The sequence below is a fragment of the Dendrobium catenatum genome, unplaced genomic scaffold (genome assembly GCF_001605985.2).
Source record: "Dendrobium catenatum unplaced genomic scaffold, ASM160598v2 fragScaff_scaffold_80, whole genome shotgun sequence".
Classification (NCBI taxonomy): domain Eukaryota; kingdom Viridiplantae; phylum Streptophyta; class Magnoliopsida; order Asparagales; family Orchidaceae; genus Dendrobium; species Dendrobium catenatum.
The window spans coordinates 87,500-112,698 of NW_021318542.1; the positions used below are offsets into that span (position 1 = coordinate 87,500).

General features: G+C 36.6%; 1 protein-coding gene across 2 annotated transcripts in view; it reads right to left on the reverse strand.

Annotated features, from left to right (window-relative positions):
* LOC110104472 (CAAX prenyl protease 1 homolog) overlaps window positions 1-25,199 on the reverse strand; it is a 62,294-nt gene that overhangs the window by 6,958 nt on the left and 30,137 nt on the right. The window contains exons 10-12 of one of the 2 annotated variants that reach the window (XM_028696210.1): window positions 23,788-23,880; window positions 10,885-10,998; window positions 5,560-5,682 (exon numbers count right to left, since the gene is read on the reverse strand). In XM_028696210.1, the coding sequence (XP_028552043.1) occupies window positions 5,605-5,682; window positions 10,885-10,998; window positions 23,788-23,880 (285 nt within the window). In that variant the 3' untranslated portion in view covers window positions 5,560-5,604. Of the gene's footprint in view, window positions 1-5,559; window positions 5,683-10,884; window positions 10,999-23,787; window positions 23,881-25,199 lie in introns of those variants that run through there. The other variant, XM_020833611.2, reaches the window with a different exon arrangement.

Below are 25,199 nucleotides of genomic sequence, written 5' to 3' on the forward strand. Positions count from 1 at the left end.
AGTGTAAAGGTCTACGACCATTTCGTCCTTCGGGATAGTGTGATCGTACCCTTTGCATTCGAACCACACGAGCGGAACCCTTTCGGAGACCCACAATTGAGAAGAAAGATGGCCGGAAAGAAGGTCGTAGTGTTGGAAGGCGAAATTGGGCAATTAAAATCGGATTTGGAGGGAAAATTCTTTGATTTTCAGAATCAAATTTCCTCCAACAATGAAAGGTTGGAAGAGAAGTTTACTTTGATGGAAGAGATATTGAAGAAACTATTAGAGGTGAAGACCAATCCGACGACATCGGAAGCAAGGGAGACCATCGGCGGCCATGGTATAGGAGGGAATCCGAACCCGTTTAGGGGGAGGAAAAATCCGGAAGTGGAGATCCTAGAGGGGGAGGATGACATGCCACCTCTAGAACCACTTTCTAGAGAGGAGATGAGCATGGGTGCTGATTTTGTGGGAAGAATGGGGTATTTCCACCACCGATGTGCTGATTTTGAAAGAAGGAGAGGGGAAGATGAGGACTATGGTTATGATCGCCGAAGGAAAGATCGTGACAGCTGGGGAGCACCTCCCGTTCATGGCATGGGAGGATGTGGAGGATCTAGGGGCAATTGGGGTGACTCGAAGGTCAGAAAGCTGAAGATGCTCATCTTTGAGGGCAAGGATGGACATAGTTGCATCTACAAGGTGGAATAATACTTTTCCATCAACGGGCTGATAAAGGAGGAGAAGCTGACAGCCGCAGGGCTATGCTTAGAGGGAAAGGCACTGGCTTGGTACCAATGAAGGGACATGAGACAATCCATCACGAGCTAGAGAGAGTTCAAGGCATGCTTACTGGAACGTTTCCAAACCGGAAGTGGAGGGGACTTCTATGAGCAATTCTTTGCCTTAACGCAGGAAGGGACAGTGGCAGAGTACCGTGATCGGTGTGATTACCGAGCTAGCCGACTAGATCGTCTATCTGAGACGATGCTTGAGGGGGAACTTCATGAAAGGGGGCTCAAACCGGAGCTCAGAGTAGCTGTTAGACTGATGCGACTTGGGGGAGGCCATGGAGTTGGCACAACTAGTTGAGGACCAAAAGCATCTGGAGAGGGGGGCTTGTGGCAGTAGTTCCGGGGGATCCTAAAGGATGACTACTACTTTTCTAGCTCCCAAAGGAGCTGTATCAGGAGGATCACGGAAAGTACCGAGGGAGATGTTTGGAGGAGGAAGGCTTGGAGGACATTTTAAGAAGCTGACATAGAAGGAGATCCAGGAGAAGCGGGCTAAGGGGTTGAGTTTCAGGTGCGATGAGAGTACATGTCAGGGCATAGGTGTAAGGACCGAACTCTTCAAGTTCTCATCGTCTGCGATGACGAGGAAGTTGAAGAGGGAGGTGGAAGCGGGTTAGAGACGGAGGAGGAGAAGTTGCATTTAGATGTGGCAGAAGTATCCCTAAACTCAGTAGTGGGATTCACTCCAAATCACACTAAGAAGGTGAAGAGAGAGATAGCTGATAGTGATGTGGTAGTGTTAATAGATGGTGGGGCAACTCACAATTTCATCTCCACCCAAATTATTGATCAATTGGGGATGAAACTAGTGGACATGGGAGGGTACGAGGTGATGATGGGCATCGAAAATGTAGAAATGGGCAAAGGAGTGTGTAGGGGAGTGGTGTTGACCATTCAGGAGATACAAGGGAGGATTTTCTTCCCTTGAAATTGGGGAGTACGGATGTCATCTAAGGGATGAAATGGCTACAAACCTTGGGGGAGACCAAGGTGAATTAGGGAGCACTGAGAATGGAATTGGTGGTGGGGGAAGGACAACTGTGATACAAGGAGATGCCGGGTTGTCTAGAGCGGGAGTGTCTCTCAAGTCCATGATTAGAACCATACAGGAGGTTGGAGGTGGATATTTGGTAGAAGTGCAACAATTGGAGAGGGTCAGTGTGGGGGAAGAGGGAGACATTCCTCTTGTAGTGCAACCGGTCATACATCAGTTCAATGAGGTGTTCCAGACGCCTTAAGGGTTACCACCATTCAGAGAACAAGAGCATCCAATTCTTCTGAGAGAGGGATTGTCACCAATTTAGTGTACGACCCTACCACTACCCCCAAATTCAGAAGGATGAAATTGAGAAGCTGATTAGGGAGATGTTGTTGGCTGAGATCATCAGACCAAGTGTAAGTCCTTTCTCTAGACGGGTGTTATTAGTAAAAAAAAAGGTGAGCTGGAGGTTTTGTGTGGATTACAGGGAGTTAAATAAGAAGACTGTACGATATAAATTTCCCATTCCGGTGATTGACGAGCTTTTGGATGAATTGTATGGAGCAGTGATGTTCTCCAAACTGGATTTGAAGTCGGGATATCATCAGATCCGGATGAGGGAGAAAGACATATCAAAGACAGTGTTCCAGACACACGAGGGGCATTATGAGTTTTTGGTTATGCCATTTGGGCTGACTAACCCCCCTGCTACTTTCCAGTTATTTATGAACAAGGTGTTCAGATAGTATCTCCGAAAGTTTGTGTTGGTGTTCTTTGATGACATCTTGGTGTATAGCAGAACTGAGGAGCATCTAAAGCATTTAAAGTTGGTATTGGGAGTTCTACAGGAGCATCAGCTGAGGGCCAACCTGAAGAAGAATTGTTTTGCCCAAACTAGTGTGGAGTACTTGGGTCATATCGTGTCCAAGGAAGGGGTGGCGGCTGATCAGTCAAAGGTGGAGGCTATGTTGAGATGACCCTTACCTAAAAATCTGAAGGAGTTAAGAGAATTCTTAGGGCTGACATGATACTACAGGAGATTCGTTAAGGGGTACAATACTATAGCATGGCCACTGACAAAGCAGTTGAAGAAAGATGGATTCCTATGGGGAGAGACAGTCATAGCAGCATTTGAGAAACTAAAGAAGGCTATGACCACATTACCTATCTTAGCCCTACCAGGCTTCACTCAGACCTACATAGTGGAGACAGACGCTTCAGGATACATATTGGGAGCAGTACTCATGCAGGATAGGCAACCTATTGCCTACTTCAGCCAAGTGTTGGCAGCCAGAGCCAGGCTGAAATCAGTCTATGAGAGGGATTTGATGGCTATCGTTATAGCAATCCAGAAGTGGCGACCCTACCTGTTAGGTAAGCATTTCATTATCAGAACAGATCAGAGGAGCCTGGAATACTTGTTGGAACAACGGATGGTGACTGAAGAACATCTGAGATGGTTGTCAAAGTTGTTGGGGTATGATTTTGAAATCCAGTACATACCAGGAGGGGAGAACAAGGCGGAAGATGCGTAGTCCAGATGTTGGGAGAGCTACAAACAGTGGCAGTGTATGTTCCTTTGATGCTAGATTGGGAGGCCATTAAGGAGGAGAGTTCTAGAGATGAGTTGGATAAGATCAAGATGGCATTATTGAGGTAAGGTGGTAGCCACCCAGGGTAAATAGAGGGGGACAAACTATTGTATCAAGGGAGGTTCGTGATGCCCATGACCTCCATCCATATCCCAAACTTACTCCAAGAATTTCATGGAAGTGTGATTGGGGGTCATTCAGGGGTGCAGAAGACCTATAATAGATTAGCGGCCGAGCTTTACTAGAAGGGAATGCATAGAGATGTGGAGGAGACAAGGTGTGAGATCTGTCAGAGAAAAAAATACCTGACTATGTCACCAAGGGAACTACTATAGCCATTGGCATTATCAGGACGGTATGGGAGGAGATATATATGAACTTCATAGATGGGCTGCCCCGTTTAGAAGGCTTCATGGTGATTCTGGTGGTGGTGGATAGATTGAGCAAGTATGCTTATTTTATTCCCCTCCGACATCCTTACACCGCGGTGACAGTGGCTTCAACTTTCATCAGAGAGGTGGTCAGATTGCATGGGGTACCTAAGGCAATCATGTCAGATAAAGATAAGGTGTTCCTCATTCATTTTAGGAGAAAATTGTTCAGGATGCAGGGGACAGTCCTAGAGAGGAGTAGCACTACTTACCACCCATAGACAGATGGCCAAACGGAAGTAGTCAATAGAAGCTTGGAGACCTACTTGAGATGCTTTGTGTTGGAGACACCCAAGCTGTGGGCCAAGTGGCTATCATGGGCGGAGTACTGGTACAACACCTTGTTTCACTCGGCTTCACAGTTGTCTCCATTCAAGGTGTTGTATGGAAGGGACCCTCCTCACTTGGTGCACTTTGGGAGTAGCAGTACTCCAGTTTCTGCAGTGGAGGAGTACTTGGAGGAGAGAGATCGAGTGTTAGAGGAATTGAATAAGCATCTACTAAGAGCTCAACAAATTATGAAGAAACAAGCTGATGTACATAGGAAGGACATCCAGCTCGAAGTAAGAGAGAGGGTGTTCTTAAACTCCGACCATATCAACAAAAAACAGTTGCCAACAGGAGAAATGAAAAGCTCGCTCCAAGATACTTTGGACCCTTTGTAATATCGGAAAAAATTGGCGTGGTAGCATATCGATTGCAACTACCACCCACGACGACTATTTATCCGGTTTTCCATGTGTCGCAGCTGAGAAGAGTCATTGGAGATTACACAGCCAGCTCGGAGTTACCGACAACACTTACTGAGGACTTGGAGGTGATTCTGGAACCCTTAGAATTAATGGGGATTCGCCATAAAGATGGAGCTAAAGAAATGTTAATTAAGTGGAAGAATCTGCCTGACTATAATGCCACGTGGGAACCATACGAGAGGGTGAAACACCAGTTTCCTAGTTTTCACCTTGAGGACAAGGTGATTCTTTGGGAGGGCGGTATTGTTAGGCATGTTCAGATTTACAAAAGGCTGACTGGTGGGGTTCGCCCCCTTTAATGTTGCCGCCCATTTGGAGGAATGGGGAGAAGGGGTTTTGGGATGCTAGTTTAAGAGCGAAAATTTGAATGTGAGATGTTTGAAATTAAGAAATGAATTGTATTAGTAAGGGGGCTGGTTGGAGGGAGTTTTCTCATGCTTGAATATTCTTTTGAGTTCTTGGGTGTTTGGGCTCTAGATGGCTTTTCTAGAGATTTGGGAGAGAACGATCCTCCTCTAAAATTGAGGATCACTTGTATCTTACTTTGTCTTTATTTGGCTTGATTTTCTCATTGCAATCCATCGTTTCAGGGCTGTTTTTCTGCCCAGATTTTGCATTATTCTTGCTGTTATCACCAATTAGTGATATGTTTGCTTGCGAACTCGAGTATTTCCCTTGGGGATACTTGCTAACTCAAGTATTTTCTATCAATAACCCACATTCTTTTGAGTAAAAAATATCAATATTTATCAAATCCAATTAACATAATCAAACATCATCAGTGATGAGTAATGATGAAACTACCATCTACTAAAGATGCATATGATGCATGAAGAATTTATTATGCTTCAAATCACTCTCATCTATTTAGATTATGTCAAATGCAAATAACTTAAAACAAACTATCACATTTTGAATATATGTTGCAAACAAATCTACTAGTAGCAACAAAAAAGAAACACAAACTTATATAGTACTACTTTAATGTTTGACTCAAGAGGTCAAAGGCATCACTCAGTTGCATGAAATTTCAAAGTGAGATGTGTTGAATCACGCAACCAAGGGGAGGCCATGTCAGCAATTCGAGGGCTGTAGTTGGAGATCCATAAGCAGCAATCCGAGGGATGCAGTTGGAGATCCGTGAGCAGTAATCTGAGGAATGCAAATGGAGATCCATGAGCTAAAGTTGGAGATCTGTAGGATATAATTATTATAATTAATTAGATTAAATGTCTTCCTTTTTTCTGTTTATTCTCATAGATTATGTGTGTGTGTGTGTGTATATATATATATAATGATTTCAAAGAATAAAATAGAATTTGAATCTCTCTAAACAATTTCTTCATGATATCAAAGCCTAGGAAAATCCTAAGCCTTCTCTGAGTGTCGGCGACAAACATTACTCCCTTTCTTCCAAACCCTCAACAGGCGGTAACTCTCCATCATCCTATCTATAGCCTCTCTTTACGCATTGATAGCCCTTGCCCAAAATTCATCTTGTTTTTCAATCAAAGAAACCCAACCATGTCCATAATTAGCGAGATCTCATCCTCATAACCAAATATTACCGGTTTAAACACCGAAAACTCTGAATTTGCATACAACTCTTCTACTCTTCATAGACCATGATGTGATCACTGCGCCAAACCAGGACATACAAAGAAGACATGTTGGAAGATTCATGGACAACCAACTGATTGGAAGGCAAAACAATCAGCACAAGAAAGCAAAGAGAACTCTATCAACATCGCACAAGATCAATCCATCAAAGTTAAAGCTATTCCTTTCACCTAGGAGCATTTAGAGATGCTGAAGTTTTTACTTAACACATCACAAACCAATAGTCTCCAGAACATGCTACCAGCCTACAGACTCAATCATGTATAAAACAATCAAAACTTTGAGTTATTGACTCAGGAGCATAAGATCATATGATAGGAGGCATTACAACCCTTCATGACTATCGACTTTATCATTCAAATCGAGTAGTTAAGATTGTTGATTGCTCAACATCCAAAGTTGTGGGAACTGATTCTGCTTTTATCACATAAGCTATCACCCTTTAATAAGTGTTTTATGTGCCCAATCTTGAGTGCAATCAAATTTCCATTAGCAAATTGACTCGTGATAGTAATTGCTTAAAACATTTCTCTAATAATGCATGTATTTTTTTGGAACTGAATTCAAAGAAGAAGATTGATAGTTCTGAGATATGTTCTAGGTTAGATTACATCAAGACACCCAAATCAATATAAACTTTAATTGCTGCTCCTAAGAATCCTCCTTTAGTCCTATTGTATGTCAGTTTGTTGAGAGTCATTATAGAGTCAGTCAAGATAGAGAGATTATCATGTGTTATTATAGGTTAGGTCATCCAAATTTCATCTATCTTGAAAAAAATTTTCCCCATTTATTTATTAATAAAAATGCAAATTTGTTCAAATGTGAAACTTGCCAATTAGCTAAACATACCATATCATCTTACCCATTTGCTCCTTACCAACCTTCTAAACCCTTTGCCTTGATCCATAGTGATATTTGGGGACCCTCAAGGGTTAAAAATATAAGTAGAGCAATGTGGTTTGTAATATTTGTTGATAATCATACTAGACTCACTTAGGTTTATTTAATGAAGGAAAAATCTGAAGTTGAAAAGATATTCAAATCATTTCAACTGATGATTCAAAATCAGTTTGATACAAAAATTCAAATCTCAAAATCAGACAATGGGAGAGAGTACTTCCATTCTTTCATGAGAGAATACCTATCAAGCCAAGGGATAATCAAAGTGAGTTCATGTGTGTATACGCCTCAACAAAATAGTGCAGCTGAGAGGAAAAATAGGCAACTCCTGGAAGTCACCAGATATATTATGCTATTCACAAAAGTACCAAATATCTATGGGGGGAGCCATTCTTACTGCTGCATATCTAATAAATAGGTTACCAACTCGAATACTAACATTTAAAACACCAAGATAAACTCTACTCAAAGCCTATACTTATGCTTGGTTCATATCATCAAACATTCCACCTAAAGTTTTTGGGTGCTCTTTTTTTGTTCATATATATCCACAAGATAGAAGCAAGCTTGACCCAAGATAAAAAAATACATCTTTATTGGATATTCCCCGATAAAAAAAGGTTACAAATGCTTGCCCTATTTCTAGGAAAGTATTTGAAATCATGGATGCCACCTTCTTTGAAAACAACCCCTACTTCACTAGTTTTGAAATTCAGGGAAAAAGTGAAGGACATATATGACAAACACTCTAATAGATGAACACCAATTAATTCAAGACTATATCTATAAGCTTACTAATATTGGACTTCTTAACAACAAAAGAAAGAAAAATATGTCTTTAGGTATATTTGGTGGTATATATTCTTGAAAAGAAGTACAACTTGATTCATCCTGATCCACCTTCTCAACTTCCAATTTATTTCACTGATGCTTCCATTCATAAGTGGATTTCCTCATTATACGACCAAACATAATCAAGTTAAAATCAACAAATATCACAAGGAATCCAAACCACGAGTATTTCCCAAGGTATATCTCCTATATCTCAAACTACAACTTCAGACCGATTACAACCACCCATAAGTAATCAATCCCTACAAAGAGCAGCAATTAAGGAACAACAATATGTATACTCAAGAAAAAGAAAGAAAAAATAGCATATGTAGAGCAATGAGACACATCTTACACCTGTCAACTCTACTTAAATGGATCCAACAACTATAGAAATTCATACAAAGGAGAAAACTGAGGAAGTTCAAAAAGAGATAGAGTCATCAAGTAGCCACAAAGAATAATGCACCAAGCATCCAATCGAAAACTTTCTACCCTATAGCAGATTATCAGACACCTATCAAGTCTTCCTTTCCAAATTGGATGATGTACAAATTCCGACCAATATTCAAGAAGCTTTGAATCACCCAGGATGGAGGCACAGACTGTTAAAGAAGAAATTATGGCATTGAAAAAAAATCAATACATGGGTGATTACAAATCTCCAACTAGGAAAGAAAGTTGTGACTTGCAAATGGGTGTTCACTGTAAAGCATAAAGTTAATGGTAGTGTTGAGAGACTGAAAGCTAGACTTGTTGCAAGAGGATTAACTCAGTCTTATAGAATAGACTATAAGGAAACTTTTGCTCATGTTGCAATGCTCAACATCAACTAGATATCAAGAATGCATTCTTGAATGTGAACCTGAAAGAAGAAGTCTACATGGAGATTCCAATGGGGAAGGAATAAAGTGTGTAAACTGCTGAAATCCTTGTATGGATTAAAGCAGTCTCCAAGAGCATGGTTTGAAAGATTCTCAAACTATGTAAAAGGCCATGGTTTTAAACAATGCCAGAAATATCATACCTTGTTTGTGGAGCAGTTAGAAAGAGATAAGGTAGCAATACTGATTGTATATGTGGATGACATCATCCTTACTGGAAATGATATAGACGAAATAATGAAGATCAAACCGGCTTTGTCCAAGGTGTTTTAAAGATCTAGGATCACTTAAGATATTTCCTTGGTATGGAGGTAACTCGATCAAATAAAGGTATATTTATTTTGGAACGCAAGTATACCTTAGACATATTAAATGAGACCGGCATGCTGGGATGCAGACCAGCCAGTGAACTTATTGATCCTAAGAAAAAACTTGGGATACAAGAGGGAATTACAGTAAATAAAGGAAGATATCAACATCTTGTGGGAAAGCTTATGTACCTCTCCCACACCCGTTCATATATTGGGTTTGCTGTGAGTATGGTAAACAAATATATGAATAATCCTATGAAGGAGCACATGGAGGCAGTATATCAAATCTTGAGATATCTCAAGAATACTCACGAAAAGGGTCTATTTTTAAAAAAAAATAAAGATATGAAATTGATCCTTTATTCAGATGCAGATTGGGTAGGAAGCCAGATTGACAGTTGATTGACCACAAGATATTGTTCATTTGTGTGAAAGAACCTAGTGACATGGAGGAGAAAAAAATAATCTGTTGTTTCCAGAAGTAATGCAGAATCTGAACTAAGAGCATTAGTAGTTACTACTTGTGAAGATATTTGAATCATACAAGTATTGATTGAACTGGGAATAAAGATTGAAAGCACGATAAAGTTGAAATGTGACAATCAAGCTGCAATCAGTATGGCCAAGGATCCCGTGCATAATGACATAACAAAACATGTGACTATTGATAGACCTTTATATCTGAGAAAATATATAACTCAGAAATTGAAGCAGTATATACCCCAACTCATGAATAACTTGCCGATGTTCTAACAAAGACACTGTCGGGCTCTCTACTTAATAAGTTTTTTTGCAAGTTAGGATTGCACAACCCAACTTGAGGGGGAGTGTTGAATCACGAAGCCAAGGGGAGGCCGCAATAGCAATCTGTGGGCAGCAATCTGAGGGCTACAGTTGGAGATCCGTGGGCAGCAATCCGAGGGCTACAGTTTGAGATTCGTGGGCAATAATATGAGAGCTGCAGTTGGAGATCCGTAAGATATGATTATTATAATTAATTAGATTAAATGTCTTTCTTTTTTCTATTTATTCTCCTATAATGTATACATATGTAATGATTCCAAGGAATAGAATAAAATTTAAATTTCTCTCTAAACAATTTATTCAAGGTGGAAGGCAAAAGATTAGATCCGAGTTTCTATCACTTGTAGCACGATCATCTGTTCTAGAAAAATATCTAGCAAATGATCATTAGAATTCATCAACATGAGCATGTGGTAGGACCAGTGTACAAAGAGAATTCATAAAAAAATCTAACTATATACTATTCATTTCATGGTCATCGACATAAGTTGTTTGGACTATATTCAAGCATTGAAGCAAATCAATTTGCAGGTAGCTGAGGCACTTACTCATGTTGACCACGAGATAGTAGGAGTGCCGAGTAAAATTCCAACCAGCTGCTTTGTATTTTGGGAAACAACAAAACAATGAGGGCTTAAAGAGAGGCTTCCAAAGAGTCATTCTCTTATGAGTGTACGAGTGTGCCAACCCAAAAAACAAATATAATTACGGATGAGCCTCTTATCTCATTTCCCATAATACCCGCTGCCTAAAATCCTTCTAATTTCTAAAATATCTGGTAATAGTACCAAGTATTGGCATTTTAAGAACCAAGCAAAGAATGAAAAAACCAGAGCAAAGGTGCCCTTGGACAGAACACTATGTGCCAATCAAAAAGTAAAACCTCAAAAAGATAAATACTTCGTTTAAAGCACCTAATCGCTCACTTTTTGTCTAGCTCATTATTTTTTTTGTAATTTCTCCTTTTTTTTTATTTTTTACGTGAGAGATAAGTGAGGCACCTGAAATATTAAGAGACCAATAAGCACAGGCTGCGTATCAAAACCAAAACTCTGGAATAGCTCCTTAGAATTCCTCACAAGGGTATATCCTCCAAATTGTAGAAATGTGATTATCTGCACAAAAATCCAAAAAAAAAAAAAATTATCAAAACAAGAATAGTATCAATACTAGCAACTAAAGTTAAGACAAAGAAGAAGATATTCATCATCAGTTCGGTACTTCCAGGCTTGCAAGTCAAAAAACATTAAAAACTTGACCTAAAGAAACTAGGGCTGAAACAAATGGATTACAGGTTTGGAAGTAGTACATATCTCATGTAAAAGTGGAAAAATATCGATTAAACTTCAAATCTAAAATCATTTTGGACAAAACAGAATAAACAAGGGAAAAACAAAGTTCAAATTATAAGCTCAAGAAGTTTCCAAACTTTCTATGAATCTCTTATCAGCAAATTAAGATTTTATGATAGATTCTGTACAGGAAATCAAACCATATCAATATACTATAAGTAATAGATTGAAAAAACTAGATCCAGTTGCAAATCTGACAGGTCTCAAAGCCAAACTCAATTAGATACTATCCACCTCAGTTTCAGCCTTAAATTATGCAGGAAATGAAAGGGTATAACTTACAAAAAATTATGAACACCTTTTTTCTCCAAGAATTATTAACAGCAAAAAACAGCAATCAATGTAGAATGAGATGCTATGCAGCACTACCCATAAATTTGTGTTCCTTATCAAGTGCTTAAAATTGGAAAATAAATTAAAAAAGTACAAAAAAAAAATTCAAAAAAAAAAATGAAACAAGAGAAAAAGAAATTTAAAAAAAAAAACAAGTTAAAAAATGTGAGGTTAAAAGCATAAAAAATCACCCATGTACATTCCAAGAACCAATTAAGCCCAAGAAATGGTTGCTAAATATGAAGCTGTTATAGGATGTGATCCTTAGGAATAACTTGATTACTTAGCCTAGATTATGAAGTAACTACATTTAAAAGTCAGATGATGATCAACAGAAGAAGATTTCTTTTAAGGCTAGCAAACTTTAAAAGTTTAATTAATACACATGGACATGTAGGTTCAAACATGCTGGTTATAAAATAAGAAGTAAATAGCGCTAGAATTTGACTACATATGCTTAAGTTAAACCCTACTGAGGTTGGGATTTATTTTTTGTAAGCCTCTACTTAAGTCAGCTCATTAATGATGAACTACTATCTAATCAGCTCATTAATGCAATTAATTAGATTCATTTCCCCTTACTTTGGCTCTTTGGTTTCCCCTTTCTTGGCTCTTCTCTCCATGGCTTGTTCTTCTCCCTTTGGCCGTTGGTTCTTCCCCTCCCCTTCTTTGTGCCTTTTCGGTTTGCTCCCTGACTGCTTTCCCTTGGCTGCCTCTTCCTCTTCTTTGTGCCCCTTCGGTTCTCCCCTAGTGTTGTTTCACGTGGCAGCTTTAACTCTCTTTGCTGGGTGCTAATTCCAATCCCCTATTTTGCCTTTTCGGGTTCCTCTCTGGCTGTGTTCCCATGGCTTCTTCTAACCAGTTTTATGCTGTCTTTTTGGGTGCTATTTTGGATTTAATTCTGGCCTTTTTTGGGCTGTTTGGCTGCTGTTTCTGGACAGCCAGCTGGCCCTCCTTGATGGTCGTTTTGGGTGTTGTTTCCAACAGTTTTTTGGCATTCTATATCCCTCATTTTAATGGGCTTAATTAATGATTGTGGTGGCTGTTTGGTTACCCCTTTATCCTACATATATGAGATGTTTATGTAATAAAAAAAGGAGATTATAATGTGATTTTTGGAGATGAAAACCTGAGGGTTTTTCTTGGAAAAGCTTGAGAGCTTGTTCCATTCCTCTCTTCTTCTAGGAAAGCTTACGAGCTTCTCCTCCCTTTCGTCTCGACTTCTTATCTCCTTCTTCTCTCCGCAAGTGACCACTCCAATTGTATCTTTCTTCTCAATCAATCAAAGAATGCAAGTTTAGGTGTATGTTTATGTTTGTGTTTGTGTCAAAGTTTGTAAGAGTATTTATCCTATAAAAGTTGCAATTTGTCTAATTTATTTTTTTTTTTTTGGAATTTTGTGTAATTTCTATTTCCTAGGAAGGTTTAGTTCTTACTTGCAAAAATTTGGGGCTTTTCCCAAATTTTTGCTTGCATCAATTTGGTATTAGAGCAAGTTGTCGTGTGTGTCATGTGAGTCTGTGGTGTCAAGTGAATCTAAGTTTTTATTGGGTCTTCCTTTATTTTAAGTCAACATGGATAAACATCAAGTGGAAAGCAAGCAAGAAATTAAGCCAAAAGATTTTGAAGAATCTATTCCTAAAAACCAATGGATCTTGCCATAAGAAAAATCTTCAGACCCGATACAGATCGAGCTTATGAAGATTCAAGAGCAGCTACACTCAAGTGCCAAAAAATTTGAAACAAAGAAACTTCAATTCCTGTCCGAATTTGAACAAGAAAAAGAAGTCATTAAACGAAAGTATGACATTCTAATTCAAGAATCTGAAATGTCGGATCTCCAAAAGTTTGAAGGCACCTCATCGGGAGATGAGTATTTTCAACCGGAGGAGAAATGATGTAGGCAAGGGGTGGATCAAAACAAGTTGGGATTTATTTTTTGTAAGCCTCTAATTAAGTCAGCTCATTAATGATGAGCTACTATCGAATCAGCTCATTAATGTAATTAATTAGATTCATTTCCCCTTACTTTGGCTCTTTGGTTTCCCCTTCCTTGGCTCTTCTCTTCATGGCTTGTTCTTCTCCCTTTGGCCCTTGGTTCTTCCCCTCCCCTTGGCTGCCTCTTCCCCTTCTTTGTGCCTTTTCGGTTTGCTCCCCGGCTACTTTCCCTTGGCTGCCTCTTCTCTTCCTTCGTGCCCCTTCAGTTCTCCCCTAATGCTGTTTCACATGGCTGCTTTAACTCCCTTTATTGGGTGCTGATTCCAATCCCCTATTTTGCCTTTCGGGTTCCTCTCTGGCTGTGTTCCCGTGGCTTCTTCTCATATTTTAAAATTGCGCAATCTGAGGCACGCCTTTGTGCAATTTGCTTCAAAATAGCCTCAAAGCCTACGCAATTCTCAGGCATCATGAGGCGTACGCCTTAGGTGGAGTGAGGCGCGCCTCACTAGCATTATTGCGCAATTTCCTTTGAGGCATACGCCTCAAATATATGCTCAGTACATGCTCGGTACCGCTCAGTATATGCTCGATACCGCTCAGTATATGCTCGGTACCGCTCAGTATATGCTCGGTACAGCTACGTATTTGCTCGGTACTGCTAGGTACATGCTCAGTACCGCTCAGTATATGCTCGGTACAGCTAGGTATTTGCTAGGTACATGCTCGGTACCTCGGTACCGCTCAGTACCGCTAAGTACATGCTCGGTACCACTCGGTATCTTCTCATACAAACAACTTACGAACCGGAAACCCCCGCAGGGGCGCTGCCCATTGACCCCGCGACCTGACCCCCTTGGACCCTCGGCAGTCCGGCATATTGTTCTATTCATCATCTTTCATAATAGTTGTTAGTGTTAGTCTACTTCTTCATGAGTGCATGCTTTGATTGGAAGACATTGGACTCTATAGGTCAAAAAGGTATTCTCATTATTTTAGAGTGGACTTGTGTCTCTTCCGTTCCCCTTGTCTTCTCGATTTCTGCTATATGTTGCTTTTCCCATGGTCACTCCCTCTCGGTTTTATCCCCTGGCTGTTTTCCCGTGAAGCTCTGCCCTGTTTCTTGTGCTGGCTCTTCGGGTCTCTTGCTGCCTGGGCTTCCTGTGACTTCTTGCTGGTTTTCCGTAGCTATTTCTCCCTATTTTCTGTGCAGTATTGTGGGATGTATTTGTCTGATTTTTGTGATGTCTTTTCAGCTGCTGTTTGTGGTGTTTTTTGACCTTCTAGTTCCTTCTTTTAATGCGATTAATTAGTAATTTTAGGGGCTGTTTGGCTGCCATCTTTTTCCTTTATATATGAGATGTTTATGTAATAAAAAAAGATGTTATAATGTGATTTTTGGAGATAAAAACCTAAGAGTTTTTCTTGGAAAAGCTTGAGAGCTTGTTCCATTCCTCTCTTCTTCTAGGAAAGCTTGTGAGCTTCTCCTCCCTTTCGTCTCGGCTTCTTATCTCCTTCTTCTATCCGCAAGTGACCACTCCAATTGTATCTTTCTTCTCAATCAATCAAAGAATGCAAGTTTAGGTGTATGTTTATGTTTGTGTTTGTGTCAAAGTTTGTAAGAGTCTTTATCCTATAAAAGTTGTAATTTGTCTAATTTGTCATTTTTTTGGGAATTTTGTGTAATTTCTAGTTCTAGGAAGGTTTAGTTCATGCTTGCAAAAATTTGGTGCTTTTCCCAAATTTTTGCTTGCATCACCTACGGTAGTAAAAGTTGAAATAAGTGATGGTAGAATCAAGAATATTATGGGTTCTTTGGCAATGCCAAAGAGCAGCTGGAAAAGTAAAGCCAACTTCACTGAAAATATTGTGATAAATATTTTTTTTTTTTTTTAAGAATCAGAGAATGACTATTCTTTTGGTGCAATGCACCACAATGTAACATGATTGTGGTGAGACACAGAGTTTGCTAGATCACCCATAAAAACCACAACTTAGCAAAATTGTGCTAAAAAGTAGGCAAAGGTTAGCCATAACATCACCTGGATGATGCGCTACAACTTAATCTGATTGTAATGAAGAGTGAAAATTGACTGGTTCTAAATCAAAGATTATATTTACTATGCGGAACTTGAGATCTTTGAATATAAATACAAGAAAATTACTAAACAAATATTACTTGGTTATAAGAAATAAAATGAAAAGGAGAAAAATTTTAAAAAAAAGCAATATTTTTTTGTATGTTAGAGATATTAATAATACGAATGAGATTGGATAGTACTAAATAGAGTTGTAAGATAAAATTGTTGATGTAAATAGAGTTAGTGATGGGATGACTGCTATTATGATTATCAATGAAGATGGCATTATGAACTTGGTTGGCTTATGCTTAGTGAGTATCATCTTCCATCTATACACAAATGACCAAATGGAGGTCGTGAACAGGATAATGGTGCATAAACTATGAGGTTACAGTACTTCGGATGAAAACCTATCTAATCTATAGTTTGCTTTCAACCAAGATATACAATCCTCAATGATGAATAGTCCCTTCAAGGTCTATTTGAGTTACTTGCCTCAACTCTTATTCAAGCTCCACTTCTGCATCAAATGAAGGGGTTGAAATTGTGGTAGAGCGCAAAGACTAATTTAAGGCATTCGCAAGATCAACATGGTGGTGAAGATGTAGTAGGAGAAAACACAACAAAAATACAAAGAAAGGTATAATCGCATGTCATTTGAGAACTAACTTCCAATTGACTGATCGTGTATAGTTGGACTTGGACAAAAGTGAGGATTAAGATGAAGACAATCCAACATTATTCATTCCAAATTTTCAACAAGTTTGGTGATAATGCTGGTCAACCGAAGTTGCCACCATGGATGAAAGTGTACTCAGATGTCAATGTGGCACATGAATTCATTTGAACCTTTTATGCTGGATAGCAAGCCTAGAGAAGTCCTATATGCAAAAGATTAACTGTTTATAGACCAAGAGTACCGCTGGAGCTGGAAAATTATTGTAGATAAAGACAATCACCTTAATGCATGGCCAGAAGAAAACTTATCGCATTGGCAAAAAGGACAATTCCTTTGTGCAACAAAATGGAAAAACAAAAAGTTGGACAATCAACCATCCCTTATCTGCAGCTGTAATTTTAGAAGAAAGAAATAATCCTTAAAGAGAACCCGTGATTAGAGAATTAGGTTAGGTAGATTGTAAATATTTTCATTCATCACCGATATTTAGGCATCATATCATGAAGATACCAAAGAGATCGGAATCACTTAGATTTTAATGGTCTAATATATTAATGTAAATTGCTAATGATTGTGAATGATTGTGATTCCTATATAGCCCATTAAGATTAAAGGTTAAGTCCAAAAAAAGTCCATATGTGAGATAGGTTTTCAATTAGACATTAGATGATCAAAATCAAGATGGAAAAAATCCGAACAATTGGATTACAAGGACAACAAAGATGAAGTGGAATGAAGTAGTTGAGAAGTCTATAGAAGCTTATATGGCCAACCAATTGTTAATAGGGTTTTAATTGAATTAATTTGTTTAAGTAGAATTTTAAATACAAATGAAGGTTTGTTTTATTCGCAAAGTTAGCTTAGGATAAATATTCTTAAATTTGAATTCAAATTTCCACAAAGAGAATCAATTCAATTCTCCTCAAAATCCCCCTCTTCTCCTCTCCCTCTCCTCTTAGTCAGCCTTCCTAATACTAAAATCATCTATTGCTAAAGTTTCAACCACCACATGCCGCCAGGATCCAACCCACTACTATCACAAATTGCCCAATATGCCACCTTTTATAGCTATCAGAACTATTGGCCACTACACCTACTATCAGCACCTCTAAATATAGAATTTTGAGTTGAACTATATTACATGTTGTCTTATTATTGGGATATTTTGATTTCACTTCATATCTTATGCTTTTTTTATGTTTTATATTATTCACTCATTAGTATATAAAAAATTTATTATTTTATGTTTACGCAATCTTTTGATTTTGAGGCTTACGCCTCAAAACGCCTTGAGGCTTAGGCCTCGCCTCACGAATGAAAAACGCCTCAATACCCGAATACGCGATTTTAAACATTGGCCTAGAGAAGTCTTATATGCAACAGATTAACTGTTTATAGACCAAGAGTACCGCTGGAGCTGAAAATACTATTGGAGATAAAGACAATCACCTTAATGGATGGCCAAAAGAAAACTTATCGCATTGGCAAAAAGGACAATTCCTTTGAGCAACAAAATGGAAAAACAAAAAGTTGGCAATCAACCATCCCTTATCTGCAGCTGTAATTTTAGAAGAGAGAAATAATCCTTAAGGAGAGCCCGTGATTAGAGAATTAGGTCAGGTAGATGGTAAATATTTTCATTCATCACCGAGATTTAGGCATCATACCATGAAGATACCAAAGAGATTTAGGCATCATACCATGAAGATACCAAAGAGATCGGAATCACTTAGATTTTAATGGTCTAATATATTAATGTAAATTGCTAATGATTGTGATTCCTAGATAGCCCATTAAGATTAAAGGTTAAGTCCATATGTGAGATAGGTTTTCAATTAGACATTAGATGATCAAAATCAAGATGGAGAAAATCCGAACAATTGGATTACAAGGACAACAAAAATGAAGTGGAATGAAGTAGTTGAGAAGTCTATAGAAGCTTATATGGCCAACCAATTGTTAATAGGGTTTTGATTGAATAAATTTGTTTAAATAGAATTTTAAATACAAATGAAGGTTTGTTTTATTCGTAAAGTTAGTTTAGGATAAATATTCTTAAATTTGAACTCAAATTTCCACAAAGAGAATCAATTCAATTCTCCTCAAAATCCCCCTCTTCTCCTCTCCCTCTCCTCTTAGCCAGCCTTCCTAATACTAAAAATCATCTATTGCTAAAGTTTCAACCACCACAAGCCGTCAGGATCCAACCCACTACTATCACAAATTGCCCAATATGCCACCTTTTATAGCTATCAGAGCTATTGGCCACTGCACCTACTATCATCACCTCTAAATCAATTTAAAGAGGTAGGCAATAGATTAATAATAGTAATGGATGAATGTCATAAGAGTAGAAATAAAACATTAAAATTAAATAATTATCTCAACATAAAGAGGTGAAATTTGAAGGTAGGAAGTTGCTAATCTTACAAGATAAATTATCAAGGTGGATAAATTGAAATACTTAAGTTGAGCAGAACTTAATGTGAGATAACATCACTAGTCCATTAGGAAGATTGTCACAAAAGGTTTAATTGAATCTAGTAATATATCAAATAAAAAGATTTGGAGTAAAAAGTACGAAGGGTTATGAGGAAAAAGTGTTTTTAAATAGCAGCAAAAAATAAATGCCAATAAAGATAAAAATCTTGTGGGCATAACATATGCTATAACTTTTGTTAATTTATTCAATAAATTTATTATTAAAAAAGGAAAAACAAAAGGAGATACATAAAATAGATAAAATAAGAGATCCATAGACTTTGCCCAAAATATACAGATTAGAAGCAAAGATAATATGATCTTAATTAAAGATGAAATATAAAGAAATAGGAAAATACTGTTTTGAAAAATTATTAAAAGAGTGTTTAAAGGAATAAATTATTTTTGAATAGCATAATAAACAATATAAGGCTCTATTCAAATTAAAAATAAAATGATATTTCGAGAGTCATATCAGAAATTTAGTGGCTTGGTTAAAATTTTTAATAGAATTTTGAAGGCAAAAGGATAATTAATACTTGAGAAAAAAATATATTTTTATGATAATATTTAGAAACAGAGAAGACTCAAAACTACACTATCGATAGAGTAATAAAACTTCTAAGCCATATGATGAAGTTATGTGAAAAAAATAGAACATAAGCTTAAAAAATTATGTCAGTATTTGGAATCAATTTAATTTTGAGATAGAGAGATCCATTATGAAAACTATTTTTTTGTTAGAATAATGAATGAAAAAAATTTAGAGAGCAAAGAAAGGATCTTCATCTGAAATTTATTGATATTTGAGAAAGCATATAACTGAGTATCGTGAGAATTAATTTGATGCGGATTAGAGTAAAAAGGTTTTTGTTAAAAGTATATTAATATTATTAAAGATAAATATTATTTATTGAGTATTGATTAGTGGTAAAAGTGATTATAAAGTAATCAAATAATTTCCGATTACATCAACAAAGTGCAAGGATACCATTTATTTTTGCATTGCTTATAAAGGATAGCTGAAAAAGTGAGTTATCTTGATATGTTCTCTTTATAGATAATATAATTCTAATTGGAAAGATGGCCGCTAAAAAAAGTAAAAAGTTAGAACAATATAACAAATTTCTAGAAAATAAGTGCTCACAATTAATAGAAAAAATATTGAGTATAAGATTTGCAATGTTAATGAGTAAGATATTAACAATTATTTACCAATATTATTAGATAACAAAATGATATATAGATTTGATATGTCTAAGTGTCCTAAATTTATTATACAAATGAATAGAAATATAGAAGAGAATATAACTTCTAGAGTAAAGGTTGAATTAATAAAAATGGAGAAATGCCTCAAAAATATTACGCAATAAGAAGATATCATGGAAACTCTTTCATATTTTAAATAAAATCATAATTAAGGCGCAAAGTTGGGCGAATCTAAGTATTAGTAAAAAAAAATAATACTTTGGGTGAATATGAGTGTTGATCCACAAATGGATGAGGACCTCTTTTATGGTGTACAAGTCATCCGGGAGATGCTCTCATGCCTGTGTCATCTTTAGCCTCGATGTGCAAAGTGGCACATGCTTCTTGACTTGATCTGGCTCAATGCCTTTTAATTTAAATTCAACTCCTGGTTGTCGTCATGCATCCTCAGTTCCCTTTAATTTGATTCATTCCTCGATATCCAATCCATCTTCTCCAATGCATGCTCATTAGGTAGCCTATCCTAATGGGGCTATTCCTTCACCTCCATCAGTCCCAATGCCAAAAATTTTCCTCATGGTTCCTCATCATACTATCTGACCAACTATGGTTGATATGTCTCATAATGTCAAACACTCATTGGCCATTTGTTGAAGTTGTTGATGGGGGTGATGGCTCCAAAAACTCAAAGGGCTTTGTCTACCCAATTTTCTTTGTTTTTTTTTCTAAGGTACCCTCATCAAGACAGGAAACCCTCCACATTTCAGGGTAAGACAACTCTTATTTTCACAAAATCTAGGCTTTTTTATATAATACTCCATTCTTTTTCTCAACATGGGAAAACTCTCGATACGGCATCCATGCTTGCGATTAAGTGTAAATTTATGCCCTACATTTAGCTAGAGAATATTCTATTGGACTTCTTGATCATCACCATATTATTAGCAAATTATCGATGGAAGTGGATTATTCTAAAATATTCTCAAAATAATCTTATAATACATGTGGTTTTCTAATGTGTATGTTAAAGTGGTCCCATCAATTTGACTCATCCAAGAAAATGCTAATCACTCCAGTTTGATTTCCTTTCTTCAGCTTCAAATATACAATTTCAATCAATCTGCATTATATTCTTTAGTTCTATCTTTGGCAAACGCTTGCAAGTTGATGTCACTATCACTTGTCTTTCCAAATATCCATAGCAAGGTTTGTCGTGAAAATGGAAATTATTATACCTCTGAATAGCGAGATTCAGATTGGATCTTCTCGCGATTACTGACAGCATGTTGTATTTGAAATGATTTTTGTATTACATCTCTTGTAAAATATTTGGGCATAAATAATCTGATTGCTATTAATCATCCAAAATTGAGGAACTTTTTAAGTTATTGATCCTAATAGTCATCAATAAGGGGAGCATATAAATCATCGAGATCTTTCTTTACTAGTGGTGGATGCAATTTTCGTAATATTTCATTTTTTCAGGAGGTGAATGTCCCAAATTTAATATATCCCACTTTCCGCACATCTCAAAATTTATAAATAATATTTTATAAAATTCTATAATTTGTATTGATTATTTGTGTGTGTGTGTATATATATATATATATATATGCAAGTATATAATCTTATATAAATTAAATTTGATTTAATTAAATTTACCTATGTTAACTTTATAATTTTACTATTTACTCAACTATTGCACTATAGCATTCAAGTGGTTTCCGCCTCTTCCACTTTCCTTCGCATGCAACAGATGATGAGATGATGAACGAATGTGATAGTTTAGCATAAAGTTATATAACAATTATATAAGTATTTATATTAAAACACCTAAACAAACAAGTCTTATCCTCATTTCACCATCCCGTGCTTAGCAGCCAGGGCAAACAGTGACTGGAACGGCTCTGGGCTGAAGAAGAGAAGTAGGGAGGAGAAAACTGAGTTTTGGAGGTAGTACAATTTTTTGTAATTTCCTTCGTTATACTGATTATAAATAAGAGTTGAGTAGCTAGGGATTTATATGAGCAAATATTATTTTGATGTAAAAAGCATTATTTTGAGGATAACTTTCAATTTAACTAATTCAGAAATTCAAATTGGATATTTATGAGAAAAATCTATTATTAGGTAGTATACAAATCAAAGAGGTGACGGGGTGTTAGAAGTGAGATAATTTATCCGAGGATTGACAGTCAACACCTTCAGCCCAGTAAGATACGCAATTTTAATTTCAAAAAACAAATTAATTACAATGTTAATTTCAGTATCTGTCTTCTATGAAACTTTGAATATAAAGTTTATCTTGTTCATTTTAAAAGTGAACGCATGAAAAATAACAAAATGAAAAATGAGATGTATATATTTAGATGTTCGAATAATGAAATTTAATGAAAAAAGCTTTAGAAAGATCATGTATATTGACCGAATTGCAAGTGACAAATAATACAAACTGTGCAACAGGCGCGACAAAGGCAAGTCCATCGGAAGGCCAAAGGAGTCTTTCAATTAAGTTGTTTATGTTGACCTATACAAGTAGGGTAACAACGCCAAGCCTATCAGAAGGCCAAAGGGTCCTCAACACATAGCTTTCAAGCTATGTTAGCCAAATGAACTCCATTCACATACATGATATATTCTAAAGTTGAAAAAAGAACTATATATGATACACGTAATCAATAAAAGAAGTTTGTATATGGTTGATTAATAGTGTTATGAAATATAATTATTACCTAAAACTTAAATGTTTTTCTAAAATTTGTTTCAAATCAAATATTTTGCTTACGAAGTACATCAAATGCTAATTCAGGTATTTCATATACAAGGACTTCAGGTATCATATAAACTAATAGTTTAATATACAATTAAAATCATACAATAATTACTTTTTATCTTTAAATTGTTTATCTTACTGAGCCTCTTTCTACTTATACTCTAATAACTCTATTAATTTAAAAACTATTTTAAGGAAAAAGAAAAAGGTAGAACTTGAATAAGGGTCCTATTTTGATATTTTGGGTGTACAGTTTTTGATATGCAGTATTCATATAAGATAGTTTTGGCAGGTATTTCCAGTATGATTTTTATGAAATTACGATATACATAAAATTTTGAAACATTTTAGCAACTATAGAAAAATAAATGATTGTTGCTTGAATGTTTCTGTGCTAGAAAATTTTATAATGTGCTCAATAGAATGGTCAATGTTTTAAATTTTGGATAAGAAGTTATAATATGTAAAATGCAGTAGTGTATTTTTCTGTCTGCCTCATGTCGACCCATAGGGGTCAGTGTGGGTTGTGACAATTTCACCTTAAATAATTCAAACATGCATATGAAATTTGGAACAAATTCTAGATGGCACATGAAATCAAATCTTTCAAAGCCTCTCCTTTACTGAATTAAGCACGAAGAAGGATATAATAATGTCAACAACATCCAAGAACATTTGTACAGATCCTCTGGATGAGTTAGCCCCTCATTCCATTCTTATTATTGAGTGTGTTGATGCCACAAACTATGAGCAAGCTTTCTGATTCAGATGATAGTTTATTTAGTATTGATGCTGAAGTGAATAGGACATTTCATATCCCCGTTTTCTTCTCATTTCCTTGAATAAACTTATGTATTGAAGTGCATTGTGTATTGCATTTACATGCAAGTAAAATTAAAAATCTATATTAAAAAGAATGTCATTTGTTCATTTTACTTTCAGCAAAATAGACTTGATTCATAAGAAATTCAACAGCTTGATACCCAGTAAATTATCTCAAAAATAAGAAGTAGAAATGATGCAATAAAATCTACAAAATTATTAAAATCCTGCAAGGATACCTGTACAGCAATGAAAGAAAACACTGTATGGTTTAGTTTCCAGTGCCCGAGTTCATGGGCAATAACAGCAACAACTTCATCTTCATTCTTGCACTGCAAAATATCAAATTAACCAACTGTTAAACAAATAAATTATTGTCAAATTAAATGATCATTGTTGCTGCAGCAAACTAATGCAGCTACAGGCATGCTCAAGTGTTGTCCTGGATACAACCATAATTAAAGGATTTACATTAAAATTTTTGTATCATTAGTGTCCAAATGTTCAATTAAGAATTAAAAAAAAAAAGATGTTTAAATCAAGCATACAAAAGAAATAAGTGAAAAAATAATAATAGCTACTAGATGTAAAGTTTAAGACCACTTGAAAAGAACCAACAAAAATGCAGAGCATTGGCATCTTCGGAAAACGTAACACAAGTCCACCATGATGGTAATCAAATGAAATATCATTAAGCTACTTACTGCCCAAACAAAAGAAAGACACAGTTGCATTAAATAGTGTACACTCCAACTGTTAAAGTCAGGAGAATCGTATGTATCCCGTGAATGTGTCGTACACCCCGTAAACATTTGTCTTTGGAAAAAATTTAAAATAGTACTTCGTTAAGTGCCAAAAGTTATACGACCCTTCATTAAAGTGTGTGTGACGTGCCAAATCACCAAGAGCATGTTGCCTAAGAACCCCTAGTGTATAATGCACATGTACCAGAGACATACAAAGGCATTATATAGATACATCAAGTGGCATGTATGTACACCGTCAATCACGTGGGTAGGGCTGCAAACGAACCGAACCGAGCCGAGCTTTATCCTGCTCGAGTTCAGGTTGGTTTATCAAAACCCAGCTCAAGCGCCGCTCGAAGCTCTTCGAGCTTCATGAACCCATGTTCGAGCTCGAGCTCGTTTGAAAAAAACATGTTCGAGCACGGCTCGAGTTCATATTCAAGCTCGTTAAATTTTGCTTAACGAGCAGCTTGTTTAAATGAATCGAGCAGCTCAGTTAAATATTCTGACTAGATAGATAACCCGCCCCCGCCTACTAGCCGCTCTTCGCTCTTGCCATTACATGAACTTGTTTTTATATAGCATAAGCAATGTTCTCCAAGCGGTGAGGGACTAAATCGCCTACAGATTTTTTTTTTAATTTGTTTACGCGGAAAGAGAGAGAGAGAGAGATTGAGGTGGGAGAATATTTCTAATTAGTGTTTAGAAGAAACATTCATTTAAAACTGAGAGGTCACAAAACGCACTTAGTAAAAATGTACGAGTACATTATACAATTGCAAGTGTATTATGCACAATGCTAAGCAACATACGAATGCACTTGAAAATATTCAAATTGCACGTATACAATATACAAATATATCATGCATACATACCAAACAACGTTCAAGCATACCATATGCACA